General features: G+C 45.1%; 1 protein-coding gene and 1 long non-coding RNA gene across 2 annotated transcripts; one reads left to right on the top strand and one right to left on the bottom strand.

The window, feature by feature from the left end:
- The first annotated feature begins 69 nt into the window (after window positions 1–69).
- Window positions 70–11,988, top strand: LOC119446808 (28S rRNA (cytosine-C(5))-methyltransferase). Its single transcript, XM_037711371.2, has 5 exons — window positions 70–416; window positions 3,068–3,314; window positions 3,626–3,897; window positions 8,066–8,181; window positions 10,813–11,988. Exons 1-5 carry the CDS (start codon window positions 288–290, stop codon window positions 11,342–11,344), a joined length of 1,296 nt encoding a protein of 431 aa, XP_037567299.1. The 5' UTR covers window positions 70–287; the 3' UTR covers window positions 11,345–11,988.
- A 6,070-nt stretch (window positions 11,989–18,058) lies between these two features.
- Window positions 18,059–20,187, bottom strand: LOC125944164 (uncharacterized). The gene is made up of 2 exons (XR_007466173.1): window positions 20,046–20,187; window positions 18,059–18,611 (listed from the first exon to the last, which is right to left on the bottom strand). It is a non-coding gene; the product is annotated as an uncharacterized LOC125944164 (long non-coding RNA).
- Between the last annotated feature and the right edge of the window lie 445 nt (window positions 20,188–20,632).

The following is a 20,632-nucleotide window of genomic DNA, read 5'->3' as shown; positions in this document are numbered from 1 at the left end:
CTCATGGGTTGGCTAAATTACGGCTTGGGCAATGGCTTGGGCTTTGATCGCGTCGTTCTTCGTTGGTTCTATTCTATGATTTAGACCACGTTTAGACGCTGGCCATTTTCGCATAATCGTGCGGTGTCCGTCGTGTCCGTGCTGTGCATGTGCGGTCAGTTTCTCGTATCGTGAATGAACTGCAGTTAGGAGATAGAATAGCGAAAGCTGAAGATCAAGAAAACTCTTTTAACAGAGGCTAGCACGAAACGCTCCATTCCAACGTTGCAGGTTTAGTGTTCTGCAGCATGCCGCGTGCGTGGAAAGGATTCACTCGCACGCCTCGGCGTTACAAGGAGGCTGCACGCATCGTCGACGCCCTGAACAACGCATCCGCAGAGTCTCTTGAGTCTTTGGTGACAAGTTCCCGCCTGCCGGTGAGTCTGGTGTGTTGGGGGCACACGCCGAGATAAACTGCCATTGTGCTCACCGACATCGCATCGTTCGTTAGTGGTGTGCGTCGTTCTATCCGTACCGGTTTTCATGTGCGCTGTTCACTGGGTGTAAACTAGGAAAAATACATGTCTACCTGCATGTTGCTTTGCCTATGTACCGTTGGTAACGCGATTTTGCAAGTTCACACTTGATAAGCACGTAAAAGGTTTGATAGCGCAAGGATTTTTTAAAGTGATATATTTGTTGGTAAAGAGAATTCACCTACAACCGATGGGGCACAGTGCACAAACCAGGAAAAATGCTCGTGTACTACTATTTCAGTGCATGTTGCAAGATTAAGCTGCAGTACTGGGATCCGAAATAGCGCTAAAAGTACAAGGACAGGCATAACACACGGCGCTAACTGCCAAGTATTTAATGAGAGAAGCGTACACGTTTTTATATGGGCCTCTTGCGCATGATGTCAAAGATGGAACGCGTATACTTGACCATTAAGGTAAGCCAGTTCTATCAGCGAAAGTGATAAGGAAACTCGCACACCTATCTGCTAAATTTTGACGATTAACTGCTTCATTCTTGATCTGCCCACGACTTTGAAACATCGGCACGCGTAGGCATGGGTACCACAAAAATGCGTTGGTTTCCGTAGCCGTATTCCGGCAACTACCCATTTTTCCTATGGACACAATTTAAAAACTCCTCCAGTTTACTCCCCAGCACTTAGTACTGCATTGACGTAATAGTTCAGCGGAAACCTGCTGGGTGGAGAGAAGTAATTAAATGGAAAACAAGACATCCGCTCAGATGGTAGAGCGGATGCCCCGGAAAGGCGGTGGTCCCGGGTTCGAGTCCCGGACCAGGACGAATTTTTCTTAAACTGCGAGGCTTTTCTTTCGAGGAACTCGTATGGGTTTCCTTTGTAGCAATTGCTACGATTGGGTGGATGTCTCATTTTTCATTTAGTACTACATTTGTATGAAAAATGCCTTTAGGCTTCTTTTTAATAGTTCTTTAGTGCTGCAGGATGCAGGGTTTTGTGACTGTTACCCCACTTAATGGTATTAATGTTCTAAATTAGAATTTGCATCCTCCAGACTGCTCCAATAACAAGATATATGTACTACAGACTGCTCCAAAATCAGAATTTGTTTGCTACGATCTGCTCCAGAATGATTTTTTTTTCTGCTCCAAAAATTGCTACAAAATGACTTTGGGCATTCCCACCCCTGAAATATTTCAAGCACCCCAAACAATTCTTTATATTGAGGATTCACGTTTTTGTTTGCTTTTAATGAAATCTGTACGGTGCATGTTGCACGTTTTTCTGTTTAGTTCTGTTCACTAAATCTACAGGAATGGGGCTTCTGCACAACTGGTAATAGCAGAGTACTGCTGTTGTCGCTGCCAATGGTGACCATGGCAGAAACTGGGTCATTTAGCTAGTGCCAGAGATAAGGAACAATGCTGACTGTGAAAGACAGTCATATTTGGTTTATTCCCCTTTGCTGCAAAGCACCTTGTCAGCAGCTAGGTACACCACAGGAGAAAAGTGAACAATCTTTTGCCTCCCTGCTGACGACCCGTCTGACCACATGCTTAAGGAGGTCATCGACATTTTTGTCGACAGTGATAGTGACTGTTCTTTTGAAGATTTTTAGTTAGACTGGGCAAAGACATGTTTGCTGTTTCCCGCTTAAAGGAATGCAAATGAGTGTGTGGAACTATTCACAAGTGCTGTCATTTATGCTCGTCGCCTTCGTAGGTTTTCCTTCATTGTCACACAAAGTTGTCCATTGTTATAGCAGTCTCAAGGACTTTTACATGTTGCACTGAGATTGCTTATGATTGTTTATGAGATGGCCGGTGTCTTTCCCGTCATCTGTCTAACGAAATCTTCAATTTTATAGAAAACATTTGAGAGTACTCTGTCACCAGTGCATCAAAGTATATCACTCAACTAGCACCCCCATTTGGAGGCCCTTTGCAGCACATTTGCTAATGACCTCTCGCACTACTGTAATGTTGAAGATGGAACACCTGCGATTGTTGGCCCCTGTGCTGGACATCATCCTCTCAAGAGGACAGGAACTGCTTACAGTGGAATCTCATTGATAAAATAATCGTGGTAACTGGAAAATACAGCGTATCATCCGAAAATCGTATCATCCAATGTATTGCCCAACTAAATTGTATTATTAGGAAAAAAAAAAGAAAAAAAAGCCATATCTTCCCAAAAAACGTATTACCCAGAAGCGTATTAATGAGGTTCCACTGTAGTGTGACAGCAAGCTGAGCAAGTTGGTAGGTGCGCATGCTACGGAAGGGCAGGTATGCAAAACGCGGACACGAGGGCAGCACAAAACGGCGACTGTTGACTGGTCACACAGTGGTGGAAAAGGAAAAATACAACATGTGCAGGCAAAACCTACATGTGCAGGTAGGTTTTGCGTCTTCCTCCTTTTTCATCTTGATGCAGATTCACAGAGTGCAAAGAGATGGGACAAACGACCTTTCAGGTGATAGTCGCCGTTTTGTTTTATTCTCGTTGTTCTAGAATCCTATGTTTCGTACACCTGCCTTTTCTGTACCTAGATAGTGTCCACCAGCCCTCAAGGGTCTATTATGGGTGCAGAACAAGACCCAGCTGGCGGCACTGGTGATACAAGTATCTAAGAAGCTGCCAGTCTTGGAGGCAGTGGTTTCACAGAGCCCACTTCTGGACGAGGGCCTGCCTAAGGCCTTAGCCTTGGTTCTGGTGCATGAGGCACTGTTCGGGGTGCGGCCTCTCCCTCCAGGGATGTGTGCCCGTTCTGACCAAGTGCTTGCCTGCCGGCCCCAGCTTGAGAAGGCTCTGGCAGATGTGTCCAGGAAAGGGAAAGGTAATAATGACATTTTGGGGGTGGCCTCGTGCGTGATGCAGGCTTGCTGAGCTCAGGCCATGGCAGGCCCACTGGCCACACTTCTGCTGTACACGGCGCTGATGGTGACACTCCCGCTGGGCGCCTTCTTCGGAGCCCAGTGGGCGCTGGCTGAGCTGTGGCATGCATCGGCTACAGCCTGCTCTGTAGGCGCCACCGTGGCCAGTGTGCTCTGTGTCCACCTGGTCCTCGGCCTGTTTGTCTACGAGGCTTACCACGAGGCCACCCCTGCCCCGGATGAGAAGATGGACTGAGAGTGTGCTCCTGTGCAGTTCTGCCAGCATCACTGCCTCGCTACGCTCGTGTCAACACACTACTGCTCCACACGTCTACCGTGATAAGACAGCTAGAGCAGCAGGGCTTCCAGTGGGTACGTTACCCACGCCGACGTGGACTAGCGTGGTTCTTGGAGCGAGTGCGCCGCCTAGAGCCGCATGAGTTCCTCAAGGACTTTCACCTACGTGATTGGCTTGTGTTTGGAACTGGTGCAAAGCTGAACATGCTGGACCTTGTGGGAAACTTGCAGCTTCTACTGCAGGACAAGGTATGTGTATCAGCCACAACAAAGGTGCATGGTGTGCACATTCTCGCACAGTAATTTTAAAGGGTGTTGCTTTCAGCACGAGACATTTGACGCAGTGGGTGAAAATAGGTAAGCTGCCAAGTGCAGAGATGACTCAAAAGACGCTGTCACTTGCATTTCTTTCAAAATAGTCAAATGGCTGCCCCTTCTCAAATCATGCCAGCGCTTTTCTGTTGGACCTAGGAATGAAAACAACACTTACTCTTTGTGCAAGGTGCATGGCAGGTACAAAAATGTGTGATACTACTTTAATTCCGTAAGAGAGGGACACATCAATTACAATTTTTTTTGAAATTTTTGGACACATTTTAATAAAGACTTGTATCGCTTATGTAATTTGACATGCTGATTTCAAATATGCAATTGATTTTCCTGTGTAACTAGCAGTTTTTAAAATATCAGGGAATTTATTATTTTCATGTGGACTATTTTAAGGTGAATTCTCTATATAGGGCTGGTTGCTATAAAGGAGACTAGCGTATCAAAATAATTCAAATGTTCTATACTGAGTTGGGCTTAGCTTGTCACACTTTCTAAAGTGATAAATCCATAGTAACATCCAGGACACATTAATATGTTTTGAAAATTTCTGTATAATATTTTGTCATATTTTATGCCTGCTTAGCTGTCTAATTGTCTACCTTTGTGCCCCCGCCCCCCAAGGAACGTTATTGCAATAGGATAAGCAGAACCACAGATATTGTTACTCCAAAATCGTGACACCATCAGAAATTCTGTTTTTAGAAAACGAGAAAAACTTTTCACATGTTCATGGTAATTATGGTAAAAGTAACCGAGGATTACACAGGGGTCCAATCAAGCAAAAGTAAATGCTCGATACCAAGCTGAAGCAAAGGAAAACGAAACGTTTTGGGCCAATTTTCAGCTCAAAATGATCAGTGTCTCCCCTCAAAGAGCCCCTCAGCAGGTTTGGCCATTTTTAACAAGCAAGCGTAGCACATACATGGTGCGCTGACGATCGTTTCTGCAAAGTATTACGGCACTGTGCACTGTGAGAAAAGCTGTAATTTCAAACCAAATGTCTCACTCCTTCACTCTCGAGGCAGCCCGCTCCCAGCTAGAGTCACAGTGACATGCACACATGCCTCTCTGCAGTGTGTGTCTCGTCACTCACCATGACTAATCATCCAATGCGGAATGCGCAACAACACAAGAAAGGAGGCGAAGCCTTGCACCACGGTATGTTTTTTGGCTCCAGTATAGGAGAAGGCAGGGAAGTAACACCGCTTAGAAATGCTACTAGAGGTAGAGGGAGAGAGTGTCTTCGCTGGCGTCACGCTCACCTCCTGGTGGCATGGTGCTACAGTAACAGGACAGTGAATTTCTTCTATCACCTCCAGTACTGAACCAATTTGAAAGTTTATTAAAGTGAAACGCTTCTTAGATAGCACTTTACAATTTCCAATGTATAACCAAAATTTGCATTGGGGCCTGGTGAGGAGTCCTTATGATAAATGCAACAATAAATTCAGCTGAGAAACTTCAACATACTGGAAAGGAAATGCATGCCCTCAACTCAAATTTTGCGCGGTCTTCTGCCCACATTTCTCTCGGCCACTTACGTAACCCCTCACTGCCTACGTAGCAGGGGTTGGTTCGAGCGGGGTGGCTCACCTCCTTGCACCATTGCTTTAAGATATTTCTTTGCTTCTGTCTTGGCTACAACTAGACCTTATTTATAATTGTTACTGTAGAACACTACATGAACAGCCTTTCACTAGTCCTAGTGCATATAAAAAAATTCCAACAATTCCTTTCAGCTCTATGAGCTCTTTTTCCTAAAAAAATAAATGATGAAATAAAAACGGTCCCAAAATAGCTTTTTTGTGACCTGAAATGCTTCAAAGACATCTTTAAAGCACAAAGAACTTCCTGGAGAGCTTGTATTTACTATTATGAATCGCCCACTTCACTCCATGGAACTTCGTGGAAAAGACTGAATTGTAGTGTTTCTCCACTAATGCTATGCAAAATCTTCTTCTTTCTGGGGTTTTGCGTCCAAAACCAGCTCTGATTATGAGGCACGCCGTAGTGGAGGGCTCCGGAATAATTTTGACCACCTAGGGTTTTTTAATGTGCACTACAACGCGGGCGTTTTTGCATTTCGCCTCCATCGAAATACAGCAGAGTTCTAGTGCTATCATAATGCCCAAGACATAGCACTCCAAACTACTTTCTCACACCACCTATGCCAGATCCTGGTTCCCTCACAAATGTTTTTCCTGTTGCTGTTCCACTTCTGGTAGCAGACGATGCAATATCCGTGTCGAGATCACTAGCACCTAGAGTGAAAAGTCCTAATAAAAGTGCGGATGATAAAACAGCTACTGCCATTTATGTTGCAAAAGGAAAAACACCCTTTGATGGCCTCCTTTCATCACAAGCCATTTAGAAAGCGGCAAAGTACCCATGGTGAGCTGAGGTCATCAAGAGCCCTTAGAGGGGCCCTCTAACACTTTTCAAGTCAGCGTTTTTTCGTTGCAGGTTGCGTAGACTGACAGTTGGAGATGCTTTTAGCCTAGGTCAAAGCACTGATATCAAAATATTTAATATTTTAATCACACAAACAAATTGCTACATTGTGGCCAACTGCATCATCACCCAGTGGCGCTCGCTGGAGGCATCAACTGCCTCCTGGCTCTGCACCAACTGCATCAACTGCGTACTGGCTCCTCCGTGATAGGTTGAAAACAAAGTTGCAGATAACCAGTGCAGTGCAGCGAAAAGATATTAAATTAAGGTTTTGTTTTGTTTTTGTTTGCTGTACTGTTTATATTAACGCAAACAGACACAGTCGTTAAAAAGAGATCGCTACAACTACAAAACAGGGCAGGGGCGCGGGCTGTTCTTTCACCTATGGATGGTATGGAGGCATACCTCTGGCCTTTGAGCACAAAAGCTTCTCTTCTCGCTTGTGTACGCTCGTGAGCAGCAGCTTTGTCGCCTCCTGCCCTGTTAGGGTAGCTAGCCTTGTTCATGTGGTGCAGGTTTCTCACCTCTATGCATCGTTGTTGCCACACCCTTTTTGTTATTTGTGGTGCTGCACTGAATTATAGCTGAACTTAAAAAAAAAAAAAAAATCGTCGCAGGTTGCTCAACCAGTAGTGGCAAACGTGAACAATGCTAGAATGCGCATATGACCTTTTTTACCATGGTAACAGCGTAATCAGCACACCGGAGTGACCAGAGAGGACATGTAGGCAACCATGGAGTGCGAACTTCCGCTACATAGGCACTCTTAATATTTGCCAAGTAGCCCTATTTCCAGTTTTCTTTATATGGTCAGCCTGTGCCATGAAGGGATCTCTGTAGTCTTGCCAGATTTCATTCTGGAAGAGGCAGCTGTCCTGCAAGGTGGAGTGCTGATTCAGGAGTTCATGAAATTCACAACTGTCGCGAGACTTGGATGGCTTGTATTCCTACTGCCAATCTGTTGTGTGGTCGGCCCCTCTGTGCTCCTAAAGGCTGAGTGCATCACCTAAAGTGATTTATGCACTTTGCTTTTTTGTCACCATCTGGCAGAGCAGTACAGATTGCTTCCTTTTTGCCACTACATGTGCCTGTGGGCAGGCATTTTCAGGGTATAGTTCCTAGAAAAGGGGGCGGGGGAGAAAAAAAAAAAAGCATTGCAACTGCTGGGGAGCAGCAGCTGGCTTGAGAGTGATCCCAAGTGCCGTTTAGCGATAGATTGACTACGAAGCAACCAGGTGCGCTTTTCTCATCAATATGTATGCTGTTTTCATTTCCAATCTGCAAACCAAATTATGTAACCGCTAGAGTGCAAACATTTACTGCCATACCCTTAGCGGCATCTGTACACTGGGGATCCAAAGATGTGGGTGTCTTTTGACATTTTGTGAAAGCTGGTGTCACTGTAGGTGAAGTGCAGGCATGTTACATAACCCCTTGTATATAATCGGTTGCAGCAAGAACAGCCACTTTCTCTCTTTGAACATAGCTATGCGACTGCCTCCTCATGTACTGTAGCAATAAGATAAGATGTTTGCCTTTGGCTAACAGCCACATAGACCATTCTGCTTGCATGGCTGCTTCCATTATTGTACGCTGCAAATTAAAAGGAACTCATTGACCTGTGATGCTTTTGCAGGCGTCGGGTATGGCAGTGATTGCCTTGGATCCCCAGCCAGGTGCTGTACTACTGGATGCTTGTGCAGCCCCAGGCATGAAGACCTCGTATGCGGCAGCACTTATGAATAACACAGGGTGAGCACTTGGAACCTTTCACTATCATGCCTGAACTGTGTCCTCTGTTGTGTGCTATATTGCAGGAAAAGGGAGGCTGCATGTAGTCGATAGTGAAAATTCTGCAGGACAGATAGCAGCTATAAAGGGGCCCCGCTACACCTTTTTTTAAAACTGAGAACATACTTGAGGAAGTGTGATCCCTTTCAATGACTATATTCCCACGTTGTTGATACAATACCTTTTTGTATGATTTCCCAACGCTAACGTTTGCGATTGAGAATACAAAAAATGACCCAATACAGTTATGCTTCTTTTTTTGCAGGTTTGTACATTCTCAGAAAACACAATTTTTCAGCACCAACGTTCCATACATCGCCAAACTGCAATCGTATGATACATTTTCCAGCCACTAGATGCCACGTAAATAAAAAAAATGTGCGAGGCACGAGCAATCAAGAACAGTAGTTGCTCGCCGCAGCAGTTTCCCTGCAGTACTTGCTCGTCTATGTCACGTGTAAACGCTGGCGTGCACCCAGTTTTCTATTCCGGTACCAGCAAATCTCCTCACGGGTCGTCACACACCGCATTCATAGCATCGCCGCTAACAATATTACGATAAGTATATTCACCTGTCTGTGGTGCAGCGCGTGGTGTAGTGCCAGTAGAGCCTGCGGCTCCCTGCTGCAGGCGGCGCAAAGTTAGCGTCATGTTTTTCTCTGGCAGCATTGTATTCTGGCGAAGCCTACTAGCTCAATTTCGTTCTTAGCCAGTACCACCAATGGTGATAGCGGGTGTGGAACATTATTTCAACCACAGGTGTCACATACATGACACCTGGGCATGTACCTGGCCAATAAGCCCTTGTATGCTACATGTTTGTCTGTTCGTGCACCTTGCATTCCCTGTATGCACAGGTTGTATAACTTGAGTAAAACAGTAAAGACGGCAGGTACATCTAACAGTGAAAAAAAAGAAAGCCAAGCAACTTAAAAATCAAAAGCACACATGGCAAAATGATTACCGTAAAATCCCGAGAGATAGCCCATCTAAAATCAAGAGAAATTCAAGTGAAAATATGAGATGGGCTAACTTTCAGCGTGCAGTTTTCTTCTCCACGATGAAGCTTTGCCTGTACACTTTCTTCTCCACAGTGAAGCTTTGCCGCATCCTTGCGTTCCTGCTTCGTGACGAAAAGCGAAATGACAGGAACTAGCACATGCTATTTTATAGATCCTACATGTGATCTATTATCGCAGGCAGAGTTCAGCCAGTGCCCATTGTTTGGTTATCTCCCACGCAAGCTAAGCTCGTTTACACGGACGTTATCACAAAAAGGGACAATGCTATTGTCAGCGGTGGGTTATCTATCGGTGTTTTTAGAAAACTAGAACATCGTGCCAAAAACAGGGGTGGGTTATCCTTCAGGGGTGAGGCATCGCTTGGAATTTGATGGCAAGTGGCCAGGAAACATTTGTACTTTTGACAGTCTAGAATATAGTTTTTTTTTGTGTGCAGTACAGTGGAAAGATTCATTCCTTAAAGGGGCTCTGCTACACTTTTTATCAAAGGCAGAGAAATACATTTGACGTTAAAATGCGCTATTTTTAAATGCGGACACAGCTAAAAAGCTTCCCAAAGCCGTCGCCGAACATTTCAACCAATCAGGTCATAACTTTGATGAACTTAAACTCTACATACTACAATCAAATTTTCGTACTGCACGAGACAGAAAATATAGAGAATCGTACCTCATTCATAAGTTCAATACATTGCAACCAATAGGCATGAACGTTTCAAAGGGAGCTTTAGAAGCTATGCTAAATTGAAAAGCATAGGCAACAGCACTTAGTGATTGTTCATTGAGTTGCTTAGGTGATTTTTTGTATTTTTTATATATTTTTTAATTTTTTTATGCGATTGTCAACAATATGCCAACCTCCCATTGCTGTCACTCAATCCTTTCGTCCTTTTATCTATATATCAACCCCTCCCCCCCCCCCCCCCCCCTCGCTTTACCACCTTTTTTTTCTTTTTGTGCGCCGAACACTATTTTTCCGATGCTACTTTTATTCTTCCTGGCAGGCACGATAGTTCATTGACCCCCAGTCCAGCAGGGCCCCTCCCCCCCCCCCCCCTTTGTCCAGACCCCTTGCATGAAAAGAGGAACCTGCCATGACACGTCAACCTGCTAACACACAGCACTGCCTCAAACCCCTCCACCGACTATCAGTAGTACATTATATTTCTTTTCAATTCTACACTCTCGCTCGTTACCTCACCCACCCGCCTTACCTTCTCTCCCCTTTAGAAGAACCCTACCTATATATACTGTGCCGAGGAGAGCATATTGTCTTGAGATGTTGCCTTGAAAAAGACAAGTCCACTTGTCGAAACGTTGGCTCCTGCCCGCACCTTGTTCTCGTGTTACTCATATCATTGTAACAGCTCACCTAAAATGCTTTGATTTGGCTCAGAGCCAAATTGTGTTTGTCTGCTTTTTTCCTGAACTCAGTCTGCTGTTCTTCGTTGTGCTATGCATTGTATTGTTTTTTTTTTTTAAGTTGAAAATAGTACTTCACAGTGTTTTCACTTGTTGCTATTAGTATGCCTGAGCTGATGGTTTGAGCCTGATGCTGACTGTCTTTTCAGAAAGATCTTGGCTGTGGACAGGAGCGGGGAGCGGGTAGAAGCAATGCAACAGCTGGTGAAAAACGGCGGCTTCAAGTCCATCTGCTGGGTGCAGGAGACCGACTTCTTGGAGCTTGACCCGCATACAGAACCTCAGAGTTCTGCTGAGCTTATCATGGTAGACCCATCGTGCTCTGGTACAGGCCTATGTGACCGACCAGGCCAAGACCTGGACCCTGAAAGTGCTGAGGGCAAAGAGCGGCTGCGGCGGCTCAGCTCTGTGCAGAGCATGCTGCTGAAACATGCCCTGCGTTTTCCCCACTGCCGGCGTGTGGTCTATTCGACCTGCTCGGTGCTCAGACAGGAAAACGAGGATGTGGTGGCAGAGGCGCTGGCGTGGGCTAAGGGACGTTTTGTGTTGGCCCACGCTTTGCCTGAGCTACCTTTTCGCGGCCTGGGCTCACAGGGCAGCCACTGTGTGCGCCTTGGACCAGACAGTTTGCTCACCAGGGGCTTCTTCCTGGCAGTCTTTGAAAACGCAACCCAATGTTGAGTTAAGCACGGATGGTGCCCCATAGTTGTCACTTGCATTATGTAGGAAGGGTGAAAATTTTGAATCTTTAAGCTCTTGGCATGGAGTCATTAGTTTGTATCTTTTACCGTCAGGGATTTACTCCAACTTTTTTTCACTGTAACCAGGAGTGCCACTGGAATGCATTTGATGCATTTGTGAAATGCATTCCTAGACAAACAGGGCTAAGCATTGTCCAGCCATTTCTTCAGGTAGTGCATGACAGCTGCCATTCATAAAAAGAAGCACAGAGCTTGAATAAATGGCCTCAGGCTGGTTTTCAGCTGTAGTTCTGTTCTTGAATTTCACAAATGTTGACTTTTTATGTAAACGGGGCAACATCCCTGTGCCTGTGAGTGGGGCATGCCTGTGTACTGTGTTGCTCCATTGTCTGTTATCCATATAAGTAGGAAAACTGGCGGCTTCACTGTCAGAAGCATACTTTTTAAGTGAATGGGCTGAAAATTTCACCTTTAAGCTCTTTTTCTTACCTTGTGTGTAGCCTTGCAAGAATTTTTGCAATATGGTTTCAAGATGACATCCTTTGTTTTCGTGGTAACACTGGCACCTCGACTGTCGCTAAGCATATTTTTGCATAAAATAAAATGAGGATATTGTTTTCTGTCTTTGGCTTATTGTGTCATTCTATGGGGCATATGATGTCACCAGCCACCACTAGCATTAAAGTAATCCTGACGGTACATCCGTACTGCTGCTACTCTATGGGTGGCATGGCTCAGTCAGACAAATGTTTGCCTCTAGCCATCTCCCCTAAGACAATGTAATATTGTCTTAAAAAATTCGGAAGGTGTTACACTCTTGTAACACATGAAGGTGAAAGCCTGCTGCACATTTGCTAATACATGAAGTTATACAATCGGGGCTAGACTTCTTGCAAGACATAATGAGCCGCAATGTGAAGTGCACGTGTGGCACTAAGGCGCAGTGGCACGTGCTGCTTCCGCAGTGGCGATCTTGCACGGCCGTCCTCGCGAGTATGGGCAGGTGCTGCAGGTATGCGCCGAAGCCTACAGGAACGGCATAAACTGCTGTGAGCCCAATCTAAAAACTGTTGATCCTTTTTCCCCCAACTCGGACCAAAGATCCAGCCATATTTAATCTGTGCTGCCCCTTTGAATGTTGACCTCATCATTGCTTTCCCTTAATTCACAGTATCACAACTTCAAGTGAGAGAATGGAGAGACTTGTTTGTCCTAGGAGATAGCTTGATGTGCACTCGTCTGTTAAGCTTATTTTTAGGCCTCTTGTTGCATAGTGTGGACGTGTCCTGCACATGTCAATGGATATGAGCATCAGCTGTGTTGATGAAGGGGCCACACAGTGTTTTTGGTACTCTTTGAAATCAACATCAATACAGTAGATTTCAATTCGACTCCAACTGGAGGTCCCGGTCGGTGCCCATGCATTTTTATGGGCCCACACTTTCGTTATTTCAATCCTAAAAGTGGCCTTTGCCAGATAACTTGAACTTTGCCTGTCAGTACGTGCGTGACCCTTATGGTGACCCCAATAGCAACCGCTTTAGGCAGCGTCTGTTTCGGCGAAGCTTAGGGGACATTGAATGTATCAAATATACGTCGTCTCCTGTCGAAAATGTAAATTTTCGGCCTGCCCAAGGAAAATTAGCTAAAGTTGGGTCTAGTTGGTACAACATGTTGAATGATTGCAGTGCACTACTGTGAAATAAGACGCTAGGACCTAATGAAAGTAGTCCAGTGTTGTCTTCATTCTTCATTTGTATCAGAGCATCTAATTTCACAGTAGCACGCTGCAATCATTCAACTAGGAAGATCTTCAAGTAATAACCGTCGCTCACAATATGTGATTATGGTATTTACCCAATTCTAACACGTGCCTTTACTTTCTTTTTTTTTTGCCAAAATTGGGTTGACAATTGCCTTCGCAGTAGCATTTGATACACAACCAAAGCCGCCTTCGCAGGCGTTCGTATGCTTTACCACATAACACTAATGTACTGCGGCGAAGCTAACTTTAGGAAACCGGCCGCCATTGTGCAACATATAAATTTGTAATGCTAAAATATCGGATGCATGTTAGATTTCTCTTTGTTTAGAATCTTTATAGGGGCTCTGAAACACTTCTTAAGCATAGTAAAGAAATGTTGCCAATCTGTTAGTGAGGCTTCTCAGAACATAATTGCATTGCTTGCAGCAGCAAATTTACAATCTTGTGTCAAGAGCAGTGAAAAATCTCTTGCTCTGGCCTCTGCAGTGTCAGCGTCATCACAAGCAACTGGGCCCACAACAGCTATTGGCCGATTTCATTATCGTGAGAACATTCTCAGTAATACAAGCATCGTTCATTTGAATTAAATGAAATTTATATGTCTGCGATATCAAAAAATTGCGGCAGAACCCATCTCACAATGACTGTCACATTGAATCGCTATAGCCGCATAACGTATTGCCACCATCGAAACGAGTTATGTGCAAGGCATGTACTGCAGCGGGACTCCTCTTTTGCGCTTCCTTTAAAACACGTGGCGCCGTCTAGCGCTGCCGCCGTGAAGCCTCCGCATGGCCTCCGAAATGCATGGCGCATCTGTGCATGCGAATGCTGAGAAATGCATCATGCAGAAACAAGGCTCCTCTCTCGTGCTTCTTTCTGGACGTGCTGCGCCAGCTAAGCACTGCCGAGAAGTTTGCATGTGGCCTCCAAGATGAGAAGCGTGGTGCGCCGGTGCCTGAAACACTCAGAATTGTTCCCCTGCTTGCCACACACTCAGTGGCTCATACTCAGTGACCCAAGTTGGTGAGAGGTTCATTGAAGAGCAGCACATACCCAATGCGTTCATGGCGCAGCTTGCTAAAGCGTTGGCCTGAAAGGCGTTCATTGAAAAGTGGCACATACCCAGAGCATTTGTCGGGTTGCTGTCCTTGAGAAATCTTTGTGACATGGGCTCGATTCTGTTCAGCATCAGAGAAGTTCAACGGATCTTTTTTTGTCATTGTAGAGCAGCACATATCTAGTTATCCAAGTTGGCTTCAAAGATGTTCATTAGAGACCACCAGCACAGATGAGTGGCACATACCCAGTACTCCAAGTTGGTGTCATAGGTTAGGTTTCTTCCAACAGCTGTATGTACCTAGTCCTGCATCTACAGAGACCCATCTTCCCGTGAAATAGGAATCCGCGTGAAACATCATTTTATCTTTGCATTGCTGGCCTAAGAGCGACAGTTGCGCGATGCTACACGTGGCTTCCAAGATGAAAAGTAACAACTTCTGCCGCCAAAGGGGACCGCCACAAGCTGTCAAGCGTCAAGTCTTTGGGCAGGGCCAATGGGTCATTGCACCCTTGCACCCCCTTGCAGTCTCCCCTGTTTAGCTTCAGTTACACTTTGCTCATAGGTGTACAGAAGTGTGTGATGTGCTACCATGTAAAAGTCAACGCAATTTGCAGCCTCATATTTCCGAACAGTTCGGGCATTTGTGCAACATTCTCACTACGCGAAGCATGCCTAAGTGACCTAAGCACTCTTTAAACACTTCAGAGGAAAACACTTCATAGTGCCAGTGAGTGTGAGTGCAGGTGAGTGCACTGTGCTGCGGCCTGGTGGCAAATGATGAAATTGACTGGGTGGTACAAGTCGCAGCTCTCCGCATTGAGTTACGCTGTCATCAGGCTATACAGCCGGTCTTGCTTGCTTTGTGTGTTGAGGCCACGGTGTAAGATATATACTCTTTAGGTGGGGACACTTCTCGGCTTGCTTGCTAGATGCAATCAACCAGATAAACTAGCAAGGGCGCGCGTCTATCGGGGCGGTGACGGCAGCGGATACCTATCAGTGGAACAACGCAACTTCAGTTAGAACGCAGGTGAGAGCGTGCGCCGACAAGGAACGCGTGCATGCCCTCTCCCCGGTGACCTACTTTCGTGCGTCACTCAATCATTTCAGATGTCCCGCGAACCGCCGGTTGCTATAACAACGGGAGATTAAACCAATAAAAAGCTTTCTGTGTTGAAGTTGCGTCGTACTGCCGATAGGTATCCGCTGCCGTCACCGGGCCGATCGGCGCGCGCCTTTGCTACTTTATCTGGTCAATCGAGTCTGGCGAATGTCCTCACCTAAAGAGTATATATCTTACACCGTGGTTCAGGCTACACCCCATACTTTAAGTGGGTGTTTACTACCCGAAAAGGCACCTTTGTTCACTGACGGTATACTGTGTCTCATCTCGTCGAGAGTGTGCCTAGTGCTTCAATTAACCATGCAAAAAGCTGGAGCAATTAGAAATGCAGTCGAGTTTCTAAAACCACGGGGGGGTGATGGTTTATGTTTATTTAGGAACTGCCAGGCACGGAAATTTTAAGAAATTAAGGGAATTTTAGATAGTGAAGCAGCACAGGTAGGTAAATAAAGGAAAGCTCATAGAGCAGTAGAAATTGCTGCAGAACACGTTGCTGAGAGTACAAGCTGAACCAAATTGACTGTACATGGTACAGACAGCCAGTTACAGCATGAAGTTTGGACAATGTAGATATAAAGATCTGCTATCACATTATATGATGCTGTTGAACAAATGAATGATAAACAAATGAAACTATTGTGGCCGCATTGTTCTCACTCTCTGAGCAAATTTCTGGGCATGAACACAAATGCTAGCGAGACACAATTGCGTAATTTACTGATGACCACTGGATGGATATGTGCATTTGCCGCATAAGCATATTTGTCAGACTCGGTCACAGTGGTAATGCTATAGCAGCTTATTTATTCTTTTATTAGTATGATTAGTTGATTATATCATTGATCAGAAGCTACGGTTCTGACTTGATGCACGCTAAGCGAATAGACACACATTGCAACAGCCTGCCATTGCAGCCATTGTATGACTTAGTGGTATGTACTCGAAAGTGGCTGCATTGTGAAAGTGCACGTACAACTTAAAAAATAAATTGGGGGTTTCACCTGTCGAAACCAGGATATGATTATAAGGCACACTGAAGTGGGGTACTCCAGATTAATTATGACCACCTAAGGTTTTTTTTTACGTGCACCCAAGGCATGGTACAGGGGCATTCTTGCATTTCGCCCCCATCAAAATGCGGCCGCCGTGGCCGGGATTTGATCCCATGGGCTTAGCAGCGCAACACCATGCCGGGTATCTAGAACTTCTCGTGTGCAATGTATGCTTTCTGCACAGCACTTTGCTTCCTTCTCGACAGAAGGCATGCTACAAAGCTTTCAAGACATGCACAAATTCCCATCGCCGTGCCAGTATATATGGGGTGCTGTAGACCGGCGTTTCCGCACTGCCATCTGGACAGCCCATCACGCCCATAGGCTTCTAAGTATACCTTCCATTGCAAACATATGCAGCTTTGTATATGTGTGTGCTTCTGCTATATCGTTTGGCTTGTGCAGCCTAGAACTGGAGTGGCCCAGAAATTCTAGTACACTCTATACCAAAAACTGCCACAGACCACTGGAACTCCACACTTTTAAAGGGATAGTAAAGGAAAATATTAAGACGAGCTAGATTGAAAGATTTGACTTGTGTAATAATCATTTGTAACAAATAATACAGTGATGATTTAGCACTAAATGCGAGAGAAATGTGTTAGCATTACACCACACCTATTGAAGGTTCCAGATCCATGATTTAAACCATGTTCACCACATTGCAAAGTGTTGTTTCGCAGATACGCGTCCCGCTTCATTGAGGAGTTAAGTGCAACCGTGCAACGGGGGTTTGAGCAGACGACCTCTGTAAGCCCACCAGCAGTTGCACTATATACAGGGGCTCCGGAACCGGGGGGTGGGGGTGGGGGGGCAGTCGCCCCCACAGGTTCTAAACCACTGAGAGCATGCCCCCACACTCGAAGCTGTTCTGCCCCCCCCCCCCCCCCCCCTGCTTCTCCCGTCCCACCACCCGTGAGGCTAGCGACTCCTTTGACTAGTTAAAGGGCCCTTTTCCTTCCACAAACTAAACATAATTTCCTGGAAGCTTGTGAGTTATTTATGTGAAACTTCCTTATTAATGCAAATGCACCATATATGTATGTTCTCACTGATAAATCTACGAAGATTCTATCAGACTGCAGCCTTCATTTCTCTGCACTGAGCTTCGTCAGTTGTCGTTGAAAAAGCTTAACAGGGGTGTGCACGACATTGTTTGATTTCCTTAAAATGTGCTTTCCTGAAAGAGTAGGCATATATTTGGAGAACTCGAGACCCTGCGAACATCACACCTGCATGCTCAGTTCTGGCCTCCTCAACATCCGAATGAGGTGACAGTTTGTTATCATTTGAAGAACGTATGAAATTTCTTTATATCGTACGTAAGTTAACCCACAGTCCGCGGATTTTACAAACAGTGCCAGACACCAGAATTAACAACACATTAAATAAATCACGCTTTTTGTGTTTTATTAATAGTCTTCTTTCATAAAAAGTAGATAAATACAGTAGAGGAACTCGAAGGGACCGTGAAAATTTGTTCGTCTTAACAGAAGGTTGTATTAACGGAAGAGCCCTCCAAAAAATAATTGACAACATTACCAGGTGCATCTAAATATCTTACTTTTAAATTGTAAATAAAGTACATTTACAATGAAAGAAAAATGACAAAAGGAATTTATTTAGCTGAAGTTAATACTAGAAAACTGTCTTCAAGTGCTTGGTTTCATCCGGTGCGTGATGGATGTTTGTTGCTTCTGTGCAAATAGCCGAGCAGCCACAAACGACATAATCTCAGCTAATGACCTTAAAAATCCTGTGCCTTCGTGCTGTTGGAAAAAGTCAACTAGGGAGTTCAAGCAGGCATCTACCGCCTCACAGGTCATCGGTGCAGGCTCCGATCTAGCGTCCGTACTTGTCGTCGTCGTAATTATGCTCTAAAAACAGCTCAAGGACCTCTTCAATGAGAGTGTTTACCATATCCTCTCCGCACATTGGCACATCTTGCTCGACACTGACGTAGGTGCTCATGTCCACAAAAACACCTTTACTGCCCAGCGTAGATAGCAAGCTTGCCTCATCCGCGTTGTCATCGCAGTAATCCTGCGCCGAGCTGTCAGGCACGACAGATATCCACTGTGTATTGTTTATTGCTCTCCATACAATGCAACATTCTCTGAAGGAGTGATCGGCGATCTTCAGGCTGTTGATCACTCCCTGATCCATTGGCTGGAGCTTCGCCGTTGTATTCAGGCAACTCCACGTGAATGGCTGCAAGTCTGGTGACGTGACTGTGACAGTTGTCTGCGAGAAACAAGTGGTGCCTCTTTTCTCTTGGAGAAAGGCGATCCATATCTCGCAGCCACTGCTCAAAAAGTGAGGATCGGTAGCGATGGCTGTCACTCCACATGTTCGTCTTAACCGAAGAGAATGTCTGAGGCGGTTCGTCCTAAGCTTATTTTTTTTTTTTTGCATTGAGTCTATGGGGAAAACTCAACAAACATTCCCATGTTGTTCGTTATATGCGAGAATTCGGCTTAACCGAGTTCGTCTTAACAAGAGTTAACTGTGTGTGTGTGTATATATATATATCATAAGAAGCCAACGAACAGTGACACCAAGGACAACTTGGGGGAAATTACTTGTACTTACTAATTGAATTAAAGAAATGATAAATTAATGAACATGGATGAAAACTTGATGATTAATAAAAATCAGGCCCCTCGTTTCCCTTTCTTCTCGTTCATATATATGTATATATATATCGAGGGGCCTGATTTTATATATATATATATATATATATATATATATATATATATATATATATTATCATCAGCCTATATTTATGTCCACAGCAGGACGAAGGCCTCTCCCTGCGATCTCCAATTACCCCTGTCTTGCGCTAGCGTATTCCAACTTGCGCCTGCAAATTTCCTAACTTCATCATCCCACCTGGTTTTCTGCCGTCCTCGACTGCGCTTCCCTTCTCTTGGTATCCATTCTGTAACTCTAATGGTCCACCGGTTATCCATCCTACGCATTACAAGGCCTGCCCAGCTCCATTTCTTCTGCTTAATGTCAACTAGAATATCGTCTATCCCAGTTTGTTCTCTGATCCACACCGCTCTCTTCCTGTCTCTTAACGTTACTCCTAACATTTTTCGTTCCATCGCTCTTTGTGCGGTCTTTAACTTGCTTTCGAGCTTCTTTGTTAACCTCCAAGTTTCTGCCCCATATGTTAGCACCGGTAGAATGCAATGATTGTACACTTTTCTTTTCAACGACAGTGGTAAGCTCCCAGTCAGGATCTGGCAATGCCTGCCGTATGCACTCCAACCCAAGTTTATTCTTCTGTAAATTTCTCTCATGATCAGGGTCCCCTGTGACGTACTCCTTTACAGACTCTAGAGGCTGACTGGCGATCATATATATATATATATATATATATATATATATAGAGAGAGAGAGAGAGAGAGAGAGAGAGAGAGAGGTCAACTACACGATGCGACATCAGCCCCCGGACGTCGCCCCCACACATCGGATATACTTCCGGAGCGCCTTACTACACACACACCTACCACGTGATCAGCTTTTCACACTTCGCATACATTTTTTTCCACTTTCACACTTCTAATGCTGACGCATTAAAACAGAGCTTTTTGCATGCAAGGAAATGGAAATGGAAAATTGGAGTGGCGCTACCTGTATGGGTGTTCTGTGCTATGGTACCTACCGTACCTTTCGTATGTGACGTCAGTCCTGATTCACAGAAAGCGGCTGCTGCGTCCTGCATGGAGGGCATCGAGCGGCATCGTTTTCTCTGTTTACAAAAGCGACAATCCATGGTGGAAGGACCCGCTCCGACCGCGGAGGCTGTGATCGCAGATCTGCGCCTAATAACGCAAGCAGAGCACCTCCAGCCGCCAAGCAGTACGTACGCTTCGCGGCCCTTCGCATATAGAGCTAAATAAACAGTTTTTGCCTCTCTGCAATGCCTAACACGCCATGGAGTGAAGACTCGCTTTTGTGCAAATAAATTAGAAGTACATAAGGGAAGGTCACGTGGAGTTGACGTCAACTCAATCTTTGGCGCGGGTGGTTCAAATTGAGCGCAGCGGCGGCACCTTCGGTGGGAATTTTCTACGCAACAAACTGATATATTGGCACACAGAAAACGATGATAGACTTCTAGGCGAATATTCTAACTATCGATCTAGGCCAAGTTAATATTTTCATTTAGTGTCCCAATACGAGAACGATGTACCATATTTATCGCGCCAAAAATTTCGTGTACATCTCCGGCCACATTACGTAGTGAGGTATAA

This window comes from Dermacentor silvarum, chromosome 3 (genome assembly GCF_013339745.2).
Source record: "Dermacentor silvarum isolate Dsil-2018 chromosome 3, BIME_Dsil_1.4, whole genome shotgun sequence".
NCBI lineage: Eukaryota > Metazoa > Arthropoda > Arachnida > Ixodida > Ixodidae > Dermacentor > Dermacentor silvarum.
Note: the sequence above shows the minus strand (reverse complement) of the source record. Positions and strands in the feature narration are given on the sequence as shown.

Excerpts from the sequence above, each read along its gene's own strand:
- LOC119446808 (XM_037711371.2), top strand. The coding sequence starts at position 288 with ATGCCGCGTGCGTGGAAAGGATTCACTCGCACGCCTCGGCGTTACAAG. Across the intron at positions 417-3,067 it reads TGACAAGTTCCCGCCTGCCG|AACAAGACCCAGCTGGCGGC; the intron begins GTGAGTCTGGTG and ends TTATGGGTGCAG. Across the intron at positions 3,315-3,625 it reads TGTGTCCAGGAAAGGGAAAG|TTCTGCCAGCATCACTGCCT; the intron begins GTAATAATGACA and ends GCTCCTGTGCAG.